The sequence below is a fragment of the Narcine bancroftii genome, chromosome 3, assembly GCF_036971445.1.
Source record: "Narcine bancroftii isolate sNarBan1 chromosome 3, sNarBan1.hap1, whole genome shotgun sequence".
Taxonomy (NCBI): Eukaryota; Metazoa; Chordata; class Chondrichthyes; order Torpediniformes; family Narcinidae; genus Narcine; species Narcine bancroftii.
This window is the reverse complement of record NC_091471.1, coordinates 230,037,596-230,061,728: the sequence shown is the minus strand read 5'-3', so window position 1 is coordinate 230,061,728 and position 24,133 is coordinate 230,037,596. Positions and strand designations below refer to the sequence as shown.

At 37.0% G+C, this 24,133-nt stretch overlaps 1 protein-coding gene across 1 annotated transcript in view; it reads left to right on the top strand.

The window, feature by feature from the left end:
* Window positions 1–9,965, top strand: part of LOC138758213 (zinc finger protein 850-like) — a 59,242-nt gene extending 49,277 nt beyond the window's left edge. The window contains 1 exon segment of the mRNA XM_069926819.1: window positions 1,149–9,965. Within this exon segment, the coding sequence (XP_069782920.1) occupies window positions 1,149–2,770 (1,622 nt within the window). The 3' untranslated portion in view covers window positions 2,771–9,965.
* The last annotated feature ends 14,168 nt before the right edge of the window (window positions 9,966–24,133 follow it).

Genomic DNA, 24,133 nt, shown 5'->3' with positions numbered 1-24,133 from the left:
TCAAAATGTACAAGAGTTGTAATTAATTGGATGGAATAGACTCATGGGCTGAAAGGGCCTGTGACCGTGCTGTAGGTCATTTATTTAAAAGCAGGAATGTAATGAGGCTTTATGAAGCCTTGGTGAGAGCACAGATTTGGGCTCCATATCAAAGGAAGGGTATGTTGGCCTTTGAGACGGCCCAGAAGAGGTTTATAAGGATGATCCCTGGAGTGACAGATTTTCACGTAAGAAGAATTTGCTGGGATTGCACTCACTGGGGAATCAGACGAATGAGGGCAGGGGCCTCATTGAAAGTCATGGAATACTGAAAGGCCTGGATATGGTGGACATGAAGAGGATGTTTTCTCTGGTGGAGAAATCTGCGTCCAGAGAGCACACCCTCTGAAACAAAAGATCCCTTTAGAACAGAGAGGAGGAATTTCTTTACAGTAGTAAATTTGTGGAATTCGTTGCCACGACCAGCTGCGGAGGCCAATTCATTGGGGATATTTAAGGCAAAGGTAAGAAGGGAATCAAGTGGGGAGAAGGCAGGAGAATGGGGCAGAAAAGGATAATAAATCTGTCATGATGGAATGGCAGACTGTGTTCAATGGGCTGAATGGACTAATCTACTTTTGTTCTTATTGTGTTACAGTCAGCAACAGACATCACGTCCGTGAACTTCACAGCATCGGGAAAGGTTTCCTCGCTCAGATTTTAAATTGGCCCCTGTGTGTCAGATGCAACCCAGGTCCTAGTGTCTTCCCATCATTCTCCCACCTGCATTTCCAAGGTGGGATTTTGGTGGCTGCCATCGAAGTGTCTGATCAATGGAGGATTCTCTGACCGCAATGCCCTGCCCTAGGCAAAGGTCTCCGCAGCTGCCATTCTGAGCACTAATGAAGTTGGCAATGCATTCTGGGTAAGGCGCTTGTTGGGGACTGAAGGCGATTTTACACCAGGAGCAGAGTGCAGCACTGGGTCCCAGAATGGAGGTCTCCTGTGGTTCCAGGGCTTGCAACACTCGGCCAGAGAATTCTTCTCCCCAGGACCCAGCCCTGGTCCTAGCCTCGGAGTTGTTGTAACCTGCTACCCAGTTTTCTAGGAGCCTCCATCAGGCTGAACACATTGATTTATCCCCTGGTCACAACTTCTCGTCCCCTCAGCGATGAACCTGTTTCAGTGCTCTGATTGTGAGCAGAACTTTAAAAGGTTGAGTGAGTTAATGAAACACCGGTGGGTCCACACTGGGCAGGGGCCCTTCACCTGCCCTGAGTGTGGAAAGAGGTTTGCCCGGTCCTCCAATCTGCTAACCCACCAGCGGGTCCACACCGGAGAGAGGCCATTCGTCTGCCCTGAGTGCGGGAAGGCCTTCAACCAGTCCTCCAACTTGCTGACCCACCGGCGGGTCCACACCAGGGAGAGGCCCTTCACCTGCCTCGAGTGCGGAAAGGGGTTCACCCGGTCCTCCATCCTGCTGACCCACCAGCGGGTCCACTCCAAGGAGAGGCCATTCATCTGCCCCGAGTGCGGGAAGGGCTTCACTTATTCCTCCCATCTGTTGACCCACCAGCGGGTCCACACCGGGGAGAGGCCATTTACCTGCTCTGAGTGTGGAAAGAGGTTTACTCAGGTATCCCATCTGCTGACCCACCAGCGGGTCCACACCGGGGAGAGGCCATTTACCTGCTCTGAGTGTGGAAAGAGGTTTACTCAGGTATCCCACCTGCTGACCCACCAGCGGGTCCACACCGGGGAGAAGCCATTCACCTGCTCTAAGTGTGGAAAGAGGTTTATTCAGGTATCCCACCTGCTGACCCACCAGCGGGTCCACACCAGGGAGAGGCCGTTCGTCTGCCTCGAGTGCGGAAAGGGGTTCACCCGGTCCTCCATCCTGCTGACCCACAAGCGGGTCCACTCCGGGGAGAGGCCATTCATCTGCCCCGAGTGCGGGAAGGGCTTCACCCAGTCTTCTGACCTGTTGACCCACCAGTGGGTCCACGTTGGGGAGAGGAAGTTCAACTGCCCTGAGTGTGGAAAGGGGTTCGACCGGTCTTCTGACCTGTTGAACCACCAGCGGGTCCACACCGGGGAGAGGCCATTCACCTGCTCTGAGTGTGGAAAGAGGTTTACTCAGGTATCCCACCTGCTGACCCACCAGCGGGTCCATACCGGGGAGAGACCATTCACCTGCTCTGAGTGTGGAAAGAGGTTTACTCAGGTATCCCACCTGCTGACCCACCAGCGGGTCCACACCGGTGAGAAGCCATTCACCTGCCCTGAGTGCGGAAAGGGCTTCACCCAGACTTCTAACCTGCTGACTCACCAGCAGATCCACACCAAGGAGAGGACATTCATCTGCCCTGAGTGCGGAAGGGGGTTCAGAAGTTCTTCCCATCTGCGGATCCACCAACAGGTCCACAATGGGGAGAGGACATTCATCTGTCCTGAGTGTGGAAAGGGGTTCGCCCGGTCCTCCCACCTCCTGAGGCACCAGCAGGTCCACACCAAGGAGAGGCAATTCAGCTGCTCCAAATGTGGGAAGGGGTTCACACAGGTCACCCACCTGCTGACCCACCAGCGGGTCCACACCGGGGAGAGGCCATTCACCTGCCCCGAATGTGGCAAGGGCTTCAGCCAAACCTCCAACCTACGGAGGCACCAGCAGGTCCACACCAGGTAAAAGCCCTTTGCCTGCCCTAAGAGCAAGAAGGACTTCACCAGGTCATCCAGCCTTGAGATACACCGGTGGGTACACACCAAGTGTGGCAAGCGATTCAGCTGGTGATCAAACCTGACTACATGTGCTGTATCCATTCAGTTGCCGCCACTCATTCCCCTCTAATGTGGGGAAATTGGACAGTTTGTCTATAACCACACGAGGCCAATTCAGGACTGTATTACTTCCAAGAGCTCTGTTTCACAGCACTGCATCCTCAAATTTCACCTGAACAAACTCACTACGGTGTCTTTAATCTGATGGTCACGTGTCTCCACCTGCACTTGCTTTCCCTTCAGATGTATCCAATTTAGGAACATGCTGTCTTCAGCCTGCTGTCAGTTCACAGTCACTCTCTAAAGACTGCAGGGTTTTGTTACATTTCTTCCCTTCAAGTGGCAGTCCCACACAAATGAAAATGAACTGAAAAATGGGAGCACGTAACACAGGTACAAAGGTGCAGTGAGGAAGTCTATTTTGGAGCAGTCTAGCTAGACATGCCATACGTACTCCAGCAAATAGTCACAGTGCAGGAGTGCAGTTACAGAAACAGATCAATTGGTACAAGGCAAAAGCAGCATTATTTTACGTGCGAGAATCATTCAAGAGTCTGATAACACGGGAACGAAACTGTCCTTGAATCTGGAAATGTGTGATCTCACACTGGTGAATCTTCTTCTCCACGGAGAGGAGTGTAAAGGGGTGTGTCTGGGGAGGGGGGAGTTTTTTTTAAACTTTTTAACATTTTAAGAATTTTAAAATCACATCCATACATACATCTTTTTGACCTATCTCATAATTTATTTTATTCCATAATTCAATCAAATGTTTCAAAATAGATGTCTCTAATTCCTATGAACAATTTTGAATTCCATTTATAAATAAAATCTTGCATAAAATCTCCTATTTTAATCCATTCTATTTTAACCCAACTTGGAAATTTATTCAAATCAAACATCCCATTAATAAATTTGAGTTGAGCTGCTCTATAATAATTCTGAAAATGAGGAAGTTGCAAACCTCCTAATTCAAATTTCCAAGTCATTTTTTCCCAAACAAACTCTTGCTAGTTTCCTTTTCCACAAAAGCTTCCTGATACTTGAATTTAATTTTTTTGTTGTAGATAAATCATTCTATCTATTTAAATCATTCTTAATTTTATTAAGTAAAGCAATTTATATAAATTATTTAAATCATTATCAACTTTAATCCATAAATATTTAATTCCATAATTTGAACACTTAAATCTAGCAGATCCTTTACATTGAGTATAATCTTCTTTAACCAAAGGCATGATTTCACTTTTGTCCAAATAAACTTTATAACTTGATATTTTACTATATTCTTTTAATCTTGTATATAATTGATACAAATAACATAGGATCTGTAATATAAACCAGCAAATAAATTAATCTTGCATTCCACTTGACTGATTTTTATACCCTTAATATTAGAATCTTGTCTTATTAACTCTGCTGAAGGTTTAATTTCTGAAACAAAACAGGAGATAATGGACATTCTTGTCCACTTGATCAAGTTAATGGAAAAGCAGAAGAAATGTGTCCATTAGTCACAACCTTAGCAAGGAATTTTTATATAAAGTTTTAACCCAATTAATAAATATAGATACCCAATACCTTAAATAAATAATTCTATTCTAATCTAGCAAAGGCTTTCTCAGCATCTAAAGTTACTGCTACTGCCAAATTACCCTTCTTTTGAGATATATGTATTAATCTAATCAATCTGGCAACATTATCAGCAGAATGGCATTCTTTAACAATGCCAGTTTGATCCATATGAATTAAGTTTGTTAAATATCTAGCCATTCTACTTGCCAACACATTAGCTATAATTTTATAAGCAACATTTAGTAAAGATATTGACCTATATGATTCCGTTCTCAACAAATCTTTATCTTTCTTAGGTATAAAAGCTATAATTGCATTTGAAAAATACTCTGGTAGAGAATGAGTTTCCATTGCCTGTCTTTAAATTTCATATAACATTCAGACATTCAAATATTTCTGTTCTTGGGGTTTATAAGTAATCTTAGAATTCTTTCTAATAGTATTAATTGTCCTTGAAGCTTGTTCTGTCTTCAATTGGCAAGCCAAATCCTTGAGCTCTTCCCCCAATTCATAATACTTTTGTTTAGTTTTCTCAATTATTTTTTTTTAGTTCTATTCATCTGTATTGAATTATAATAAAATTTCTTTTTTTAATTAAATTTTCCATATTTTTCTTGGAATGATTTTTCGGCAAATCTTTTTCAAAATTTTCTATTTCTTTCTCCAAATAGTATATTTTTTAACATAATACTTAATTTTTGCTGAATAACTTATCATCTGACCTCTTAAATAAGCTTTTAAAATATCCCATAAAATAAATTTATTATTTACAGAATTAGAATTAATTTCTAAAATTCTTCATTTTTTTCCCTTATAAATTCACAAAAATCTACTCTTCAACAAGGTAGAATTAAATCTCCACCTATAAGACAATTTTTCCTTTTCAGAAATTATACACGGGGGGTGGGGTGTGGCAAGATGGCGTAGAGCCCAGACATTTAATCTTGACCTCTCTGGCCAGACTTTGAAGAACCCATCTTTAACTTTTTGTTTTTAAGTTTAAACTTTTAAAAAACTTAGTTTAAAGTATTAAGGAGTTGTTATGGCTACTAATGGCAAAAAGATTAAACCTCAAGTACAGAAGAAACTACATTTTCGGAGTGTTCAAGATTTAGGGCCTGGAAAAACTGCAGCTGAAAAAAAAATGATTACTGCTCACCAGGAGAAGGATATCTCTGCAATTATTCATTCTCAGGAAGAAAGTGCACGTTTCCAAGAAGTGGATCCTGATTCTGGCAGTCTGCCAACGGCAGAGGGAGCTCCCAGAAAAATGAATCCATTGTTTGAAACCACTCAGGCAGTACTTCAATCTGAAGAGATTGATCTTATCCGTGAGTTCTTGAAACAACAGCGAGTTGTGAGGGGAGACCAGCATCAACCTCCTGAGGAAGTCGGGGTGTCGTCGTTGGGAGTTCAAACATGCAGTAAAACTGTTAAAATGCCTGCTGTTGAGCTGCAGCAGGAGTTGCAGTTATCTGGTTCTGACACTATGTTAAAGAAAATAGGGTCGGGTCTTTCTGAACTACTGTTAAGTACCGTTACTCAGCCGATATTGCAAGAGTTAGCTCAAATGAAAGAAAGTATGAAGTCAGAATTCATTACAGTTAATACACGAATGGAAATATTTTCTGAAGATTTAAAAAAATTTCAGTCTGCTTTTTTGGAATGTAAACAGCAAGTGGCCTCTAATACCAAAAAAGTGATGGAGGTGGAAAAATCCATTAAAGAATTGCGAAAACGTGAAAAGGAGTTAGAGAGAAAAGTAGATTATTTGGAAAATCAAAGTAGAAGGAACAATGTGAAGATTGTTGGTTTGCCGGAAGGTATGGAAGAACAAGATCCTCTTCGTTTTTTTACAGAATGGATCCCACAAATATTGGGACAAGAATTTTTCTCTGGAGGCTTGGTATTGGAAAGAGCTCATAGAGCCTTAAGAAGAAGGCCTCTGCCTGATCAATCACCGAGACCCATGATAATTCAATGCTTGAATTATTTGGACAGAGAAACGATTCTTCGTCTAGCAATGCAAAATGCGAGACGACAAGCTCCGTTAATGATTCAGAATAGTAGAGTTTTTTAAAATCCCGATTGGAGTCAAGAGTCAGCGTCAGCGTCGATTTAATCCAGTTAAAGAAGTTCTGTGGTGTAAAGGCTATAAGTCTACTTTTCGTTATCCGGCAGTGTTGAAGGTGTTTTGTAGAGACTTTCAATCTCAGTTTTTTGAGAATGAGCGTGAAGCAATGATTTTTGCTGATTCATTGCCAGATGTACGAGGACCAAGACATAGTCCACCATTGTCTCCTAAAGAAAAATCTGGTTGTTCTGGAAATGGAAGAAATAGGAGAAATGGGAATGGAAAGAGTCTAATTTCTCCTGAAATGGGGTCGTCGAGTTTGGAATCTCTTGGATGAATAGAACTTACTTATTCTTACTTTATTTTTATGTCATTATGATATCTTGTTATTTTTTGTTTGGCTGGGAAGGAAGAGATTTAGAAGATAGGAGCAGGAGTAGGTCATTCGACCTTTCGAGCCTGCTCCGCCATTCAACGAGATCATGGCTGATCTTAAAGTTCAATACACCGTCCCCGCCTTTTCTCCGTAACCTTTAATACCCTTATACTGAAGAAATATATATATTTGCTCGATGTTCTATTAGTCATCAGCCACTGGTGAGTGATCCACATCCAAGTTTGGTTTAAGGATTACTACCTTTTGGTAGTTTTTTTGGTTTTTTTTTACTTTATCTTTTTTTTCTTTTTAAAATTTTTTTATTTTATTTAGACTTTAATTTGTGGTTTCTTTTTCACGTCCAATACGTTACTTTTAGTTTTTATATATAGATATTATTAGTTCTTAGTAATATTAGTGGATATGTCAAAGTTGAGGTTTGCTACTTTTAATGTTCGAGGTTTAAACACACTGATTAAGCGTAAATGCATTTTGGCGTATATTAAGAAAAAGAAAAATTGATGTCGCTTTTTTAATATGGTTTTCATGAATCAGATTTGTGTTTTAGATGTGGTAACGCTGTTGGAACTTTTTTCACTATATATATATATATATATATATATATATATAATATACACACATACACACAATCTTTTTGGAAGAAAGTACAATTGTTTCTGGAATACCTGTATAAGATTAAGATACTTTTAGATCCGACAGTATTTTTATTGGGTAGTTTGCAACCTTTGAAAGGTCTGAGATTAGATAAATTTCAACTTGCTTTTGTATATTTAGCATTATCTGTAGCAAAAACAATGTATTGTTAGTACGTGGAAAGATACAATTATGATTGATGTTAATAGATGGCATAATGAGATGAAATATTGTTTAATAATGGAAAAAATCATATGTATGTTTCACGTGATAACTATAGTTTTTTTTATTAATAAGTGGTTGTTATCTTCAGAATATTTACATTTTGATTTACATTGATTAGATCTTAATATGTATGCTTAATTTTTCTTTTTCTTTCTTTATGGCTCTCCTTAGGAGAGTTGGCTGAAAAGGGTGGGGGGTCATTTTTAAAATTTTTTTTTCTTATATATATATATATATATATATATATATATAAAATATATCGTTCATGTTTAGTTTATTATATATGTTGCTTATCTGTATTTTGAACGAATAAATAAAGTTTAAAAAAAAAGGAATTATACATGACATCAAAAGTGGTGATGATCAGATAAAATCCTATCTTTATATTCTGCATGCATAACTCTTGTAACTCTGCCGACATTAAAAACATAACGATTCTCGAATAAGAATTATGACTGCAAGGAAAAAAAGAATAATCCCTTTCATTTGGATTCAACCTTTACCAAACTTCTATCAAATTAAAATCCCTCATCAAAGTTGAGATTCTTTTGGCAGTTTTAGTCCTAGTTAATGATTTTTGTAATTTATCCAAAATTGGATCAAGACAACAATTAAAATCTCCTCCAATTAAATTCTTTTCGTGTGCCTCAGCAAGATGCATAAAGAATCATGAATAAATGAGGGAGGAGTCACGTGATGGAGTAGTGGCCGGTAGGAGAATACCAGCCCTCTCCAGAAAAGGAAAAAAGTAAAGAAAAAGCAAAGCCCCAGACACACAAACCACAAATAAAAAAATAAAGGTGTGGAGGAAATGGCATCAAAGAAAGAAAAGCCAAAAACAACGGGAAGAAAAGAAGAAGGAAAGATGCTGGAAGAGAAAGGTGAAGGCCTTACCTGTATGAAGAAGCAGAGACCTGCTGTGGAAAGAGGAGGCCGCTCCCTGAGGTCAGTGGAAACCCCGCAGCGTTGCGACTCACTGAATGCAGGACTACAAAGATGGCTCACGGAGCCAAACAGGTGAGCAACCGCGTATGACCAAGATGATGGGAGGGGGACTAGCTGTGGAATGGAACTTCACAGTTTGAACAGCTGAGAAACACCTGACAGCAGGGATACAGAAAATAACGGGAACGGGAGGGAGGAGAATGAAAAAAGGAAATCAGAGACACAACAGATAACCAGCCCAGAAGAAGACCAACATCAAGACACCATAATAAAAAAAATACCAGACAAACAGCCCAACAAGAAAGTCAGAAGAGACACAGATACAAGGTAGAGAAGAAGAAGACACAAACCCTAGAGCAGACATAGAAGAAGAAGAAGAACATCAAACTCTGCACAGAGAAATAGAAGATAAAGGGAATGGACTGTACATAGATAAAAAAATTTCAATATATGGAAGCAATAAAAGAATGGCAGACACAAGAATTCAATGAAATAAAAAGAATAAAACGTACAGAAGAAAAAGTGAGTAGATTAGAGATGGTCATGACAGAAATAGGGAAAAGAGTAGACAAGGTGGAAGAATGAGAAACAGCCGTAGAAATGGAAGTTGATGATTTAAAAAGAAAATTAGAAGAAACTGATAAAAAAGTTAAAGAAACACAGGAGTTGTTAGCTCAGAAGATGGTGTAATGGAGGATTAAAACCATGTGCCCAGATGCTTTTTGCTTATGTGGAACTGATGACACTGGGGCCACACTCAGGTCACCTTACTTTCAGAACTAGCAGATGTAATTAAACTCAGCCATGGGGATTTATCTGAAGATACACTTTGAAATGGAATTCCACTGTGAGGCCCAGGGAAAGCAGTTGTCAAATGCGACACCCTGAAATTGACGAATTGGTCACAACCTGTCTTGCTCGAGAAGTTTTAATAAGTCTTTGTATCTACGAGATAAACCAGGAAATCCTAGCATCCTGGTTCCATAATAATTAATCTTCTAAATTGTAGAATAGTATGTTCAGTTTTGATTTTGACTGACAAATGTTAGGAGAAGGCACATGATTAATTGTTTTTGGGGTATATAAGCCTGTGGTCCTGCTGCTGAAGTTTAGACTCTCCGAGGGATGGGAACACCCCTTGTCAAGAAGGAAGAACAGCCAGAGTCCGAGCAATGTCCCGGTCGGGGGAGGTGAAGAAGCTGCTACCGGCGCCCCAGCAACCTACTACAAGTGTGCAGTCATTGCCTTGCTTTGGCAGTTGGGACCAGTCCAGGCATTGTTAAGTATGATTAGGGAGGGCTTGCATATTGTAGTTTGAAATCTGCTTAAGATTTGTAATAAAGATTTGTGTAAACTGAAGTGCTCTCGGTGTGTGTCTCTGTTTTCTTTCGGTAGCTCAAACACTGTGACCAATCTAAAACGAACAAGTGTGAGGTACAAATTTACCCAGAACAGATGGATATAATGGAAAACTATAATAGGAGAAACAATATAAAGATAGTGGGCCTTAAGGAAGATGAAGAAGAAAAAGATATGAAAGAATTTATAAAAGAATGAATCCCCAGGGTTCTCGGAATGCCAGAAATACAGGAAGGAATGGAAATAGAAAGGGTTCACAGAACATTAGTCCCAAACCACAGCCACAACAAAAACCAAGATTCATTCTAGTAAAATTCCTGAGATATACGACAAGAGAAAATGTATTGGAGAAGGCAATGAGAAAAATGAGAAAACAAAAAGCCACTGGGATACAAAGGTCAAAAAAATTTTTTCTACCCAGACATAAGTTTTGAGCTCCTGAAGAAGAGGAAGGAGTTTAATGGAAGAAAGGCTATACATTTATATTAAGATATCCAGCGGTGCTTAAAAATAGTTATCCTGGGGCAGCAAAGCAGACTGTTCACGAATCTGGAGAAAGCACGAGAATTTGCAGAACGCCTGCAAAACAGACAGAGAGATGAAGAGATGTAACAAGAACAAGATTGATGACAAACTTCATATAAAGAAGAAAAATGTATAAGTAAGAACTAAGAAGGGGAAGAAAGGAAGTAAGGGGGAAATTAAGAGGGTGAGCTTTGTTATATGTGAAGATAAAAGTCTTCTGTAGGGGGCTGGGTGGGAGAGAATAACAGTCACTGCGAAATCAGTTGATGCTTGCGAGCGGGTTCACAATCCAAATGGAGAGGGGAGTTGTGGTTGCCCGGCAAGGGACAAGGGGCAACTCAGGGGGACGGGACATTTGGGGTTAAGGGAATTTTAGATGTGGGAATAATGGAAATATTTTATGTTTTAGAAGTGTTGTCTTACAGTATGTTCAAAAAAAGAAAAATGGATAAGGAGGAAAGGTGGTGTTGAGGAAGCGGAAATGAGAGGTAAACAAAGTATGATATGGCCATGTTGAACTATATGACTATAAATATTAATGGAATACATAACAAAATCAAAAGGAAGAGGCTGATAAATTTGCTGAAGAAAGAAAAAATTGATATAGCATTCGTGCAGGAAACACATCTAACTGAAGTGGAACACAAGAAATTAAGGAGAGACTGGGTAGGGCACGTAACGGCAGCATCATATAATTCAAAAGCCAGAGGAGTAGCTATATTAATAAAAATGTACCAATCAAAATAGAGGAGGAAATAATAGATCCAGCTGGGAGGTATGTAATGATAAAGTGTCAGATATATTGAGGACTCTGGAATTTGCTCAATGTATATGCACCTAATGAAGAGGATCAAGAATTTATGCAAGATATCTTTTTGAAGATTGCAGATACGCAGGGGAATATACTGATAGGAGGGGACTTTAACCTTAATTTAGACTCAAAGATGGACAAAACTGGACAAAAGACTAGCAGAAAGAACAAAGTAACCAAATTTATGGTTAAATCGATGCAGGAAATGCAACTTTTAGATATGAGGAGACAACACCCAAAGGAGAAGGAATACTCAATTATTCAGGTAGACACAAAACATACTCAAGGATAGACCTGTTCCTGTTGTCAGACCACATCCAAGGGAGAGTTAGAATAATGGAATATAAAGCTAGATTGTTATCGGATCACTCTCCCCTGTTATTAGCAATAGAGCTGGAGGACATCCCACCGAGAATGTATAGATGGAGATTAAACTCCATGCTACTTAAAAGACAGAATTTTAGAGAATTCATTGAGCGACAAATTAAAATGTACTTTGAAATAAATACGGAATCAGTGAAAGATAAATTTATACTATGGGATGCAATGAAAGCGTTCATCAGAGGGCAGATAATAAGTTATGTAACTAAGATGAAGAAGGACTACAATCGGGAAATAGAACAGCTGGAAAGAGAAATAGCAAGTACAGAAAAAGAATTAGCAACAAGGGAAGATGCAACAAAAAGAAGAGAATTGGCGGACAAAAAAATAAAATATGGAACACTACAAACATACAAGGTGGAGAAGAACATAATTAAGACAAAACAAGTATTATGAGCTAGGAGAAAAAAATGCACAAAATACTAGTTTGGCAGCTTAAGAGAGAACAAACTAAAAGAATCGTATTGGCATCAAGGAAAAAGGACAAACAAATTACATATAACCCAACGGAGATCAATGAAAACTTCAAGGAATTCTACGAGTAACTATATCGAACTGAGAACGAAGGGAAAGAAGACAAAATAGAAGAGTTTCTAGCTAAAATTGAACTACTGAAATTGCAAGAAGAGGAGCCAAATAAATTAATAAAATCATTTGAAATAGAGGAAATACAGGATATATTAAAAAAAAACTACCGAACAATAAAACGCCAGGAGAGGACGGACTCCCAATAGAATTCTATAAAACATTTAAAGACTTATTAATTCCTCCTCTCCTGGAAGTAATGAACCAGATTGAAGAAACACAAAACATGCCGGATTCATGCAAAACAGCAATAATTACAGTAATACCAAAGACGGGGAAAGATCCACTAACACCAGCATCGTATAGACCAATATCTCTACTTAACACAGATTATAAGATAATAAACTATTAGCAAACAGATTAGCCGACTGTTTACCAAAAATAGTAAAACTAGATCAAACTGGATTTATTAAGAAAAGACGAACAATGGGCAATATTTGTAAGTTCATTAACTTAATCCATGCAGTACAAGGAAACAAGACGCCAACAGTGGCAGTTGCCTTAGACGCAGAAAAAGCCTTTGACAGAGTAGAATGGAATTATTTATTCAAAGTACCAGAGAAATATATTAATTGGATTAAACCATTATATAAGGGACCATTGGTGAAGGTGACAGTAAATGGATATATATCAAACCAATTTAAATTAAGCAGGTCAACTAGGCAGGGATGTCCACTATCTCCCTCACTGTTCACGTTAGCTATAGAACCACTGGCAAAACTGATAAGAACAGAAAATAATATGAGGGATAAAAATAAAAGAAGGAATATTAATTCAGTCTATTTGCAGATGATGTCATAGTATACTTAACAGAACCAGAAATATCAATGAAAGAATTACATAAGTAATTGAAGGAATATGGAGAAGTATCGGGGTACAAGATCAATGCAAATAAAAGTGAAGCAATGCCAATGAATAATGCGGATTTCACAAAGTTTAAGAAAGAATCACCATTTAGATGGCAAACACAAGCAATCCAATACCCAGGTATACAACTAGATAATAATCTAGGCCATCTATACAAACTAAATTATCAGTCATTAATGAATAAATTACAAGACAACTTAGAATATTGGAAAGATTTACACTAACACTGATAGGAAGGGTAAATTGCATTAAAATTAATATCTTCCCAAGGATACAAATACCTATTCCAATCGTTACCAATTTACCTAACAGATAAATTCTTCAAGGAGCTAAAGAAAATAATAAGGAAATTCTTATGGAAACGGGGGAAACTGAGGATAGCGCTAGATAAATTAACAGAATGGTACAAACAAGGGGGCTTACAGCTACCAAACTTTAAGAATTATTATAGAGTAGCACAATTAAGATACCTATCAGATTTTTATCAAACAAGGGAAAAATGGGGGGGGGGGGGGGCGTGGCACGATGGCGTAGAGTATAGACGTCCAATTTTGACCTCTCTGGTCAGACTTTTAAATACCCATTTTTAACCCTTTGTTTCCAAGTTTAAACTTTTTAAATTTTAGTTTAATTGTGAAGGAATTATTATGGCCACCAATGGTAAGAAGATTAAATCTCAAGTTCAAACGAAGATACATTTTTGAAGTGCTGAAGATCTGGGGCCTAGATGACTTGAAAGAGCGCCAGGCTCAATTTCTCCATTGCCTAAATCCCAAAGATCGCCTGTGGAGGCTGAAAAGGAAATGCATCAGGCAGCATTGCAGTCTGAAGAGGTCGTTTTTCTTCGCGAATGGATGAGAAAACAACAAGATGCGGGGGGAGACCAGTGGTGACTCCCTGAAGAAGTCGGGATGCTGTCACTGGGAGTCCAGACCCGCAGTAAATCTTTTAAAATGCCTTTTGTTGAATTGCAGCAGGAGCTGCAGTTACCTTGTTCTGTCACCATGTCAGAGAGAGCAGAGCTGAGATTTACCGATTCACAATATATGCAATTAAATGCAGTAAATACAATTAAATACTTTGACTTGCAGAACAAAATGCGAGACCACGACAAACCCCATTATTGATTCAGAATAGTAGAGTCTTTTTTTTATCCTGATCTGAGTCAAGATGTCATTCAACGTCGACATCAATTTAATCCAGTTAAAGAAGTTTTGTGGAGTAAAGGTTATAGGTCTACTTTTCATTACCCTGCAGTGTTGAAGGTCTTTTACGGAGACTATCAATTTCGGTTTTTTGAAACTGATTGTGAAGCAATGATTTTTGCTGACTCATTGCCAGATACAAGAGGACAAAGACGTAGCTCATCATTATCTCCTAAAGAAAAATTTGGTAGTTCTGGAAATGGAAGAAATGGCAGAAATGGGAAAAATGGGAATAGAAAGAGTCCACCTCCTTCCAAAATAGGATCTTCGAGATTGGAGTCTTTTGGATGAAAAGAAGAATTTTCTTATTTTCTTTTTTCTTTTGTTATTATGATACTTGGATGTTATTGATTGTTTGGCTGGGGAGGGGGAGATTTGCACTAAGTTCTTTACTAGTCATCCACACCAATTTTTGTTTAGGGGATTACTACCTTTTGGTAGTTTTTTTTGGGGGGGGGATTTTTTATTGTTTTTTTATGTTTTTTAACTTTTTTCTTAGTTTTAAATATGTGATTTTTTTAATTGGAGGGCCTATATACATTGATTTGAGTTTTTATAAAGATATCATTGGTATTTAGTAATAGTAGATATGTCGAAGTTGAGGTTTGCTACTTTTAATGTTCAAGGATTAAATAGTACGATTAAACATAAGCGAATCTTGGTGTATATTAAAAAAATGAAGATTGATATTTCCTGTTTACAAGAAACACATTTGAATGTGAAGGAAAGTGTGAAATTAAAAAGGGATTGGGTTGGGCATGTATATTTTTCTTCATTTTAGAGCTAAAGGTGTAGCAATTTTGATACTTAAAAATTTATCTTTTGAATTGCAATCAATGGGTCAAGCTAATGATAATATTTTAGTTGGTGGTGAGTTTAATTGTGTTTTGGAACCTTTATTAGATAAATCTCTGAAGAAAGTTAAGAAATCCAAGATGGCAATTCATGTCCAAGCGTTGATTAAAGATCTTAATTTAGTAGATGTTTGGAGATGTCTTAATCTGACAGAGAAAGATTTCTCCTTTTATTCATCTACACATGAATCGTTTTCAAGGATTGACTTCTTTTTAGTATCGGCACATTTACAAGGGAAAATACAACAAGCAGAATATAAAAGTAGGGTGATTTCAGATCATTCTCTGTTATGTTTTATATATGAAACTTCTGAGAAAATTCAAATAGCTTATCGTTGGAGATTTAATACAATGTTGTTAAAATATGGAATTTATTGATTTTTTTGAAAAAACAAATTAATTTTTTTTGAAAGAAAATTCTAAATCTGTTCAAAGTAAGTTTGTATTATGGGATGCTATGAAAGCCTATTTGAGAGGACAAATAATTAGTTATAATTCTAAACTAAAAAAAAGAATCGATTAAATCAGAGTCTTGAATTAGAGAAACAGATCGACGAGTAAGAAAAAGAATTTCAGAAAGATGCTACAGAAGATCAGAAAATAGAATTATCTAGGCTGAAATTGAAATATAATACCTTGCAATCTTATCAATTTGAATGTGTGATTAATAGGACTAAACAACGGTATTACAAATGGGGAGAGAAAGCACACAAGGTATTGGCATGGCAATTAAAGAAAGAACAGATATCGAGGACTATTAATGCTGTTGGACAGAATTCTCTTATTACTTATAAACCTTGTGAGATTAATGATGAATTTTATTCATTTTATAAAAAGTTATATACATCTGAAGGAAAACAGGAAACTGGATCAATCGATTTTTTTTATCACAGTTGAATTTACCGATATTAGAGGATGGAGATATACAGGAGTTAGAAGAACCATTTACTGATTCAGAAATTAAAATGGCTATGCTGGAAATGCCAAATGGTAAATCACCTGGTGATGATGGATTTTTGGTTGAATTTTATAAAATATTTTATGATGATTTATCTACAGTGTTTGGGGATGTATTAATTCAAGTTAGAGAATATTATGATTTACCTGAGTCTTGTTCTAGTGCTTTAATTACAGTAATTCCTAAAAAAGATAGAGATCCTTTGAAGGCATCTTCATATAGACCAATTTCATTGTTAACTGTAGATTATAAAATAATAGCTAAAGTATTAGCGAATAGATTGGCTAAATTTTTACCAAAGTTGATTCATATTGATCAAAAAGGTTTTATAAAGAATAGATATGCCTCAGATAATATGTTGTGAGTGATTAGTTTGATTAATAGATTTCTACAATCTTTAGATCATCCGATGGTGATATCCTTAGATGCAGAAAAAGCATTTGATAGAATTGAAAGGAATTTTTTGTTTAAAGTTTTGGAGAAATTTAAGTTTGGTCCTTCTTTTATTGGTTCAATTAGGGCTCTATATAGTAAACAGGTAGCTAGAGTATTGACAAATGGTTTGATTTAGGAATCTTTTAAGTTAACTCGATCAACCCGTCAAGGTTGTCCTTTATCACCAGCTTTGTTTGTGTTAGTGATTGAACCTTTAGCACAGCTGATAAGACAAAATACACAGATACAAGGTATGAAAGTTTTAGATGAGATGTATAAAATTAATTTATTTGCTGATGACGTATTGGTGTATTTAACAAATCCAGCTCAGTCACTTTTGCATTTGAAGGAATGTTTAATACAATATGGATGTCTTTCTGGATATAAAGTTAATTGGGAAAAAAGTGAAATATTACCAGTAAGTGAAGGAGATTATTCAGTTTATAAGAATATTATTAATTTGAAGTGGACTGATCAAATTAAATATCTGGGTATAATTTTGAATGTTGATTATCAATCTTTATATAAATTAAATTATGCTCCGTTAATGAAAAAAATTAAAACTGATTTGATTAAATGGAAAGATTTACCTATTAATTTAATGGGAAGGATAAATACAATTAAGATGAATATCTTTCCGCGTATACAATATTTGTTTCAATCTATTCCGTATTTACTTGATAAATTTTTTTTTTGAGATTTAAATAAAATGGTTAGGGAGTTTTTATGGAGGGGTAAATTTTCGAGAGTAGCTTTGAATAAATTAACTTGGAAATATGAGTTAGGGGGATTATGTTTACCACACTTTCAAAATTATTATGAGGCAGCCCAACTTAAATTTATTAGTTCATTGATGGATTTGGTACGGCATCCTAGTTGGGCTAAAACTAAGGTGGCAAGTATTTCTGAATTTGAAATACATCAATTTTTGTTTAGGTGAAATGTGAATTTGTTACAACAATATAATGTGCCTATACTAAAACATTTAATGAAGTTATGGATAAAGAAAAATAAAATGATAGGTTCTAGGGGTAAATTATTGGCTTTGACTCCATTGTATAATAATCAACTTATTTCTTTTTCAATACATAATCAAAGTTTATTGCATTGGAGATTTAAAGTGTAAAAAATTTGGGAGATTGTTTTAAAGAGGGTAAGTTTTTATCTTTTAATCAGATGAGGGAAGATTTTGGTATTGATAAAAATTCTTTATTTCTTTATTATCAAATTTGATCTTTGGTAAAATGTATGTTTGGTAGAGATATGATATTACCTAAAATGACTAAATTTGAGACTTCTCTTATGAAGATACCAAAGAAGGTTTTATTTCATTTATTTATCAAATATTACAGGATGGTATGGATAAAAAGGGTTGGGATAGATCTAAAATTAAATGGGAAGTGGATATTGGTTTTACTTTTTCTGAAGAGGATTAGTTAGATATTTGTTATGATAGTGTAACTAGATTGATAAATGCACGTTATGCAATTATTAATTACAAGTTTTTACATCAATTATATTTGACACCTGAAAAATTTTTAAAAAATATGGTTTTAATGAATCAGATTTGTGTTTTAGATGTGGTGATATGGTTGGAACTTTTTAAATGCTGTTTGGTCATGTATACATATATAATCTTTTTGGAAGAAAATTCAATTGTTTTTAGAATATCTGTATAAGATTAAAATAGTATTAGATCCAACAGTATTTTTATTGGGTAGTTTGCAACCTCTGAAAGGCTTGGGATTAGATGAGTTTCAGTTTGCTTTTGTATATTTAGCTTTATCTGTAGTGAAAAAATGTATTGTTAGTACGTGGAAAGATACAAATATGATTTGAGATGACATAATGAGATGAAATATTGTTTAAGAATGGAAAAAATTATGTATGTTTTGCATGATAATTATAATTTTTTTATTCATAAATGGTTATATTCAGAATATTTACATTTCAATTTATATTGATTAGATTTTAATATGTATATTTAACTTTTTAAAAATATTCTTTTTTCTTTTTTTTATGGCTCTTCTTAGGAGAGTTGGCTGAAGGGGTGGGAAATCTTTTCTTTTCTTTTTTTTATATATATAAAAATATTCATGTTCATGTTTAATTGCTGTGTATGTCATATTTTATTTGTTTTTTGACCGAATAAATAAAGTTTTAAAAAAACAAGGGAAAAACCAGATTGGACCAGATTAGAGCTAGATAAAATAGGGGAGAAGGTACCTGAACATATACTATATAAGTGGGATGAAAAGCTGGTGCAACATAGGAATTCACCATTACTGCACCATCTGCTCAACATTTGGAAGAAGATTCACATAGAAAGGAATAAAACAAATTATCTACTACCAAAATTAATATTGATGCAAAATCAACTAATCTCTTTCACAATAGATAACCTTTCCTTAGAGAATGGGAAAGAAAAGGGATCAAAAGAATAGAAAATTGTTTTTTGGGAAATAAATTATTATCTTTTTAACAAATGAAGTACAAATATGGTATAACTCATGGTACAATGTTTGCATACCACCAACTGAAAACCTACTTGAAGGACAAATTGGGAAGCAGACTGAGGTTACCAGAAGGAAGCAATTTTGAATATGTGATTACAGACACAATGATAATTAAAAAATTTATAACAAACATGTACATCAAACTGCAAGAGAAAGAGAATGAGGAAACAAGCTGTAAACCCAATCAAAAATGGGAACAAGATCTAAACATAAAGATAAAGAATGAAACATGGGAAAAGCTATGCTCCAGAACTATGAGAAATACAATAAACAAGGTCACACATAATACAATATAATTGGTTACACAGGTTATACACCATGCCCCAAAAGTTAAATAAATGGGACCCAACAGTATCAGACAGATGTTTTTGCTGTAAGAAGGAAACAGGAACAACAGTACGTGCAATTTGGGCATGTGAGAAAGTGGAAAGGTTTTGGGAAGATCTAAATCAGGTATTAAATAAAATCACAAAAAGCAACATACCAAAAAACCCAGAGATCTTCATTCTAAGTAATATAAGAAGTAAAGAACTTGGACTCAATTTGGATGGAGCACAAAAAAGATTTATTATGATAGCCTTAGCTGTAGCAAAAAAATGTATTATGTCAACCTGGAAATCAGAAGATAGCCCGAGAATACAGCAATGGTACATAGAAATGAATAAATGTATTCCATTGGAAAAAATAACATACAATTTAAGAAGTAACATCACAGTATTCAAACAAATTTGGGAACCGTACATGGAACACAATAGAGAAATCCTACCACGGACCTGCACCACCTAAAATGACAGAAGGAGATGAAGATGAAATGAACTGACCCATTATGTAAAAGTAGATGACACAAATTTCTTGTTTATTTTCATTGTGTGATGACATTGTTTAATGTATCATATATATTGAACATTGAGTGGGTGGGGAGGGAGGGGTGAAGGTGGGAGGGAATGGAGGGGGAAAAGGTGAGAAAATGACACTGTGTATATTCAAGAGGGAAATGTTTGTGTGTATTTTGGTCAGTATGGTTCATAGTGTGAAAAATAAAAAAAATTAAAAAAAAGAATCATGAATAAATCTCTCATCATCCACATTGGGTTCATATATAGACACAAGTGCCCACATCTCCAAATAAATTTGTCAATTTACCAAAACAAATCTCCCAGCAGGATTCATAACCACATAATAGTTTATAGTATGGAAACAGGCCATCTCAGACCTTCAAGGTCACACCGGTTCATTCAAACAACTCTGCTAGATCACCCGCCCATAACCGTCCAACCCCCTCCTATCCATGTATATATCCAGCCTTCTCTTAAATGAAAGAATTGACTCTGCCTCAACAATTTCTTCCAGAGGATTATTCCATTCAGCCACCACTCTCTGAGTGAAGAAGCATCCCCTCAATGTTTCTCCTAAAATTTTTCCCCCTTATCCTCAACGTGTCCTCTTGTTTCAACCTCCCCTGCTCTCAGGGGGAAGAGTCTACTTGTATCTAGTCTATCTATTCCCTTCATAATTTTAAACACCTCTATCAAATCCCCTCTGAACCATCTACATTCCAATGAAAAAAGTCCTAACCTCTTCAATCTTTCTCTGTACTCTAGGTATTTTAAGCCAGACAACATCCTTGTAAATCTTCTCTCCACCCTCTCCATCCTTCTTATAATTTGGAGACCAGAACTGAACATAATACTCCAAACCTGGCCTCACCAATGCCTTAAACAGTTGCACTATACTCTATGCTATGATTTATGAAGGCTAACATACCAAATGCCTTCTTAACCACCCTGTCAACATGGGAATCCACCTTCAAGGAATGGTGCACTATAACTCCAAGATCTCTTTGTTCTTGTGCATTCCCCAATGTCCTCCCCTTTACTACACATGTCCTATTTTGATTATTTTTTCCAAAATGAAGCACCTCACACTTCTCAACATTAAATTCCATCTGCCATCTTTCAGCCCAATTTTACAGACAAACCAAATCCCTCTGTAATCCCTGAAAACCTTACTCGCTATCCACCACTCCCCTTATTTTCATATCATCTGTGTATTTACTTACCCATTTAACCACCCCATCATCCAAATCATTAATATAAATTATGAACAACAGGGGACCTAGTACCAATCCTTAAGGCATGCCACTCATCACAGGCTTACATTCTGACAGACATTTGTCCACCATGACCCTCTGCTGTCTCTCCACCAGGCACCTCCGAACCCATCTTACTATGACTCTATTAATCCCTAGTGACTGAACCTTCCACCTTTCATGTGGAACCTTATCAAAAGCTTTGCTAAAATCCAGATAGACTACATCAACTGCCCTCCCTTCATCCACCTTTCTTGTCACTTTGAAAAAATCAACAAGGTTCGTCAAACATGATTTCCCCTATACAAACCCATGCTGGGTGCTCCTGATCAATCCCTGCCTATTCAGATATTTATACACACCATCTCTAAGAATACCCTCCATATCTTTCCCTACCACCGAAGTCAAACTTACAGACCTATAATTACTTGATCAACTCCTCGTGCCTTTTTTTAACAATGGAACTACATTAGCAACCATTCAAACCCATGGTACCATACCATTGTCCAGTGATTGTTGACAAATCACTGACAGTGCCTCCGCTATTTTCTCCCTGACCTCCCTTAACGTCCTGGGGTAAATCCCATCAGGACCAGGAGACTTATCCAGTTTTACTGACCCTAGAAGCTCCAAAACCCTCTACCCTCTCAAAACCCTTTTTCCATAATTAAGCCATTTGCCTCACTTATCTCACATAGTCCAATGTCCTTTTCCTTCATGAACACAGATGAGAAAAAATCATTTAATATCTCTCCTGTCTGATACAGTTCCTCGCACAGTTCACTGCTCCCATTTTCCAGTGGTCCTATTCTATCCTTCACCCTCATTTTACTATTCACATATCTATAAAAACCCTTAGGATTCACTTTTACCTTATCAGCTATTGACACCTCATACCTTCTTTTTGCCTTTCTAATTTCCTTAAGGTTTTTTCTGCAATCTATGTAATAATCATACATCTTATCCATTTTTGACTTCTTAAATTTAGCATATGCCCCCATCTTATCCTGAACCAACTTCCTAAGTTTTCCAGAAAACCACAATTCCCTTGAATGTTTGGCCTTGCCTTTTGATTGGACTGGCATGTAAAGATCCTGTATTCTCAATATCTCTTCTTTAAATATCCTCCAAATCGCCTCTACATCCTTTCCAGAAAAAAGATCAGCCCATACAATTTTCTGCAAATCCCTTCTCATTTCTTGAAATCTGGCCTTCCCCCACTCAAAGACCTTTAACCTCAGAACTGACCTATCCTTTTCCATATTTAAGTTGAAGCTAATGGACCCATGATCTCTGGATCCAAATTTCTCACCAATGCACACTTTCATCACTTGCCCTATTCAGTTCCATAACAATAGATCTAACACTGCCTCCTCTCTAGTAGGCAACTCAACATATTGCTGTAAAAAGCAATCCTCAGCACATTGTACAAAGTCTAAGCCATCTTGCCCTCTCACTGGTTGTGTTTCCCAATCAATGTTAGGAAAATTGAAATCCCCAACTATCACAACCCTATTTCTACTACACATCTCAGCGATTTCCCTGCACATTTGCTCTTCCAGTTCCCTATCCTCTTATGGCAGTCTATAATATACCCCTATATTTGTTGCCTCACAATTTTTAGTTCAACCCTCAGAGCCTCCCGCAATGAGTCCTCCAGTCTATCTTGCCTCAGCACCACTGTAATATCTTCCCTGACAAACAATGCTACACCTCCCTCTTGTACCCTACCAATTCTGTCACGACTAAAGCAGCAAAATCCTGCAATATTTAACTGCCAGTCACAACCTTCCTTTAACCATGTCTCACTAATTGCTATCACATCATAACACCACGTGTCAATGCACACCATTAGTTCATCCACCTTGTTTACCACACTCCTTGCATTGAAATAAATCCATCTCAGAGATCTTCCACATTTAAATTTCTGCCTCTCACTCTCTTTACAATTGTTATTATGGCCACTATTTAATATCTGTTCCACCTCCAGATTGTGTGAAAAAGTCTTTTTTCTTTGCCTAAAGACTCTGTTCTTGCTATCCTCCCTGACATGAACCCTTGTCCCCAACCTTACTAGTTTAAAGCCTTAGCAAACTCCCCTGCCAGGAGACTGGTACCTCTGGGATTTAGATGTAACCCATCCTTACAGTATAGGTCCCATCTCCCCCAGAAATGGTCCCAGTGGTCCAAGAACTTAAAACCCTGTCTTTTACACCACCCCTTCAGCCATGCATTCAATTTCCACCTGACTCTATTTTTGCCCTCACTATTGCATGGCACAGGAAGTAATCCAGAGATTACACCCTTCCTGGTCCTTCTTCTAAGCTCCCTGCCTAACTCCTTATATTCATTTTGCAGGGCCACTTCTTCCTTCCTACCAATGTTGTTGGTACCGACGTGAACCACGACCTCAGGTTCTTTCCCTTCCCCCTTTAGGATGTTCTGGACACGTGTAGCCACATCTCAGACCCTGGCACCAGGGAGGCAAACCACCATCTGTTTTTTTTTTATCTCACCACAGACTGAATCTTAACAGGTAATTTCTTATTAATCAAAACAGCAACTCCTCTTGCTTTAGAATTGAACGAAGAAGCCGCCACTTGAGCAACCCAATCTCTTTTTAATTTAAATTTTTTTTAACATTTTTCATACTATGAACCATACTGACCAAAATACATATAGACATTTTTCTCTTGAATATACACAATGTCATTTTTTCCCCTTTTTCCCCCCTCCCTCCCTCACCCCCCCATTCATTCAACGTTCAATTTATATGATACATTAAACCTGTTAAACAATGTCGTGACATAATAAAAATAAACAAGAAATTTGTGTCTTCTACTTTTTCATACTGGGTCAATTCATTTCATTGTCTTCTCTTTCTGTCATTTTAGGTGGTGGAGGTCCGTGGTAGGATTTCTCTATTGTGTTCCATGTATGGT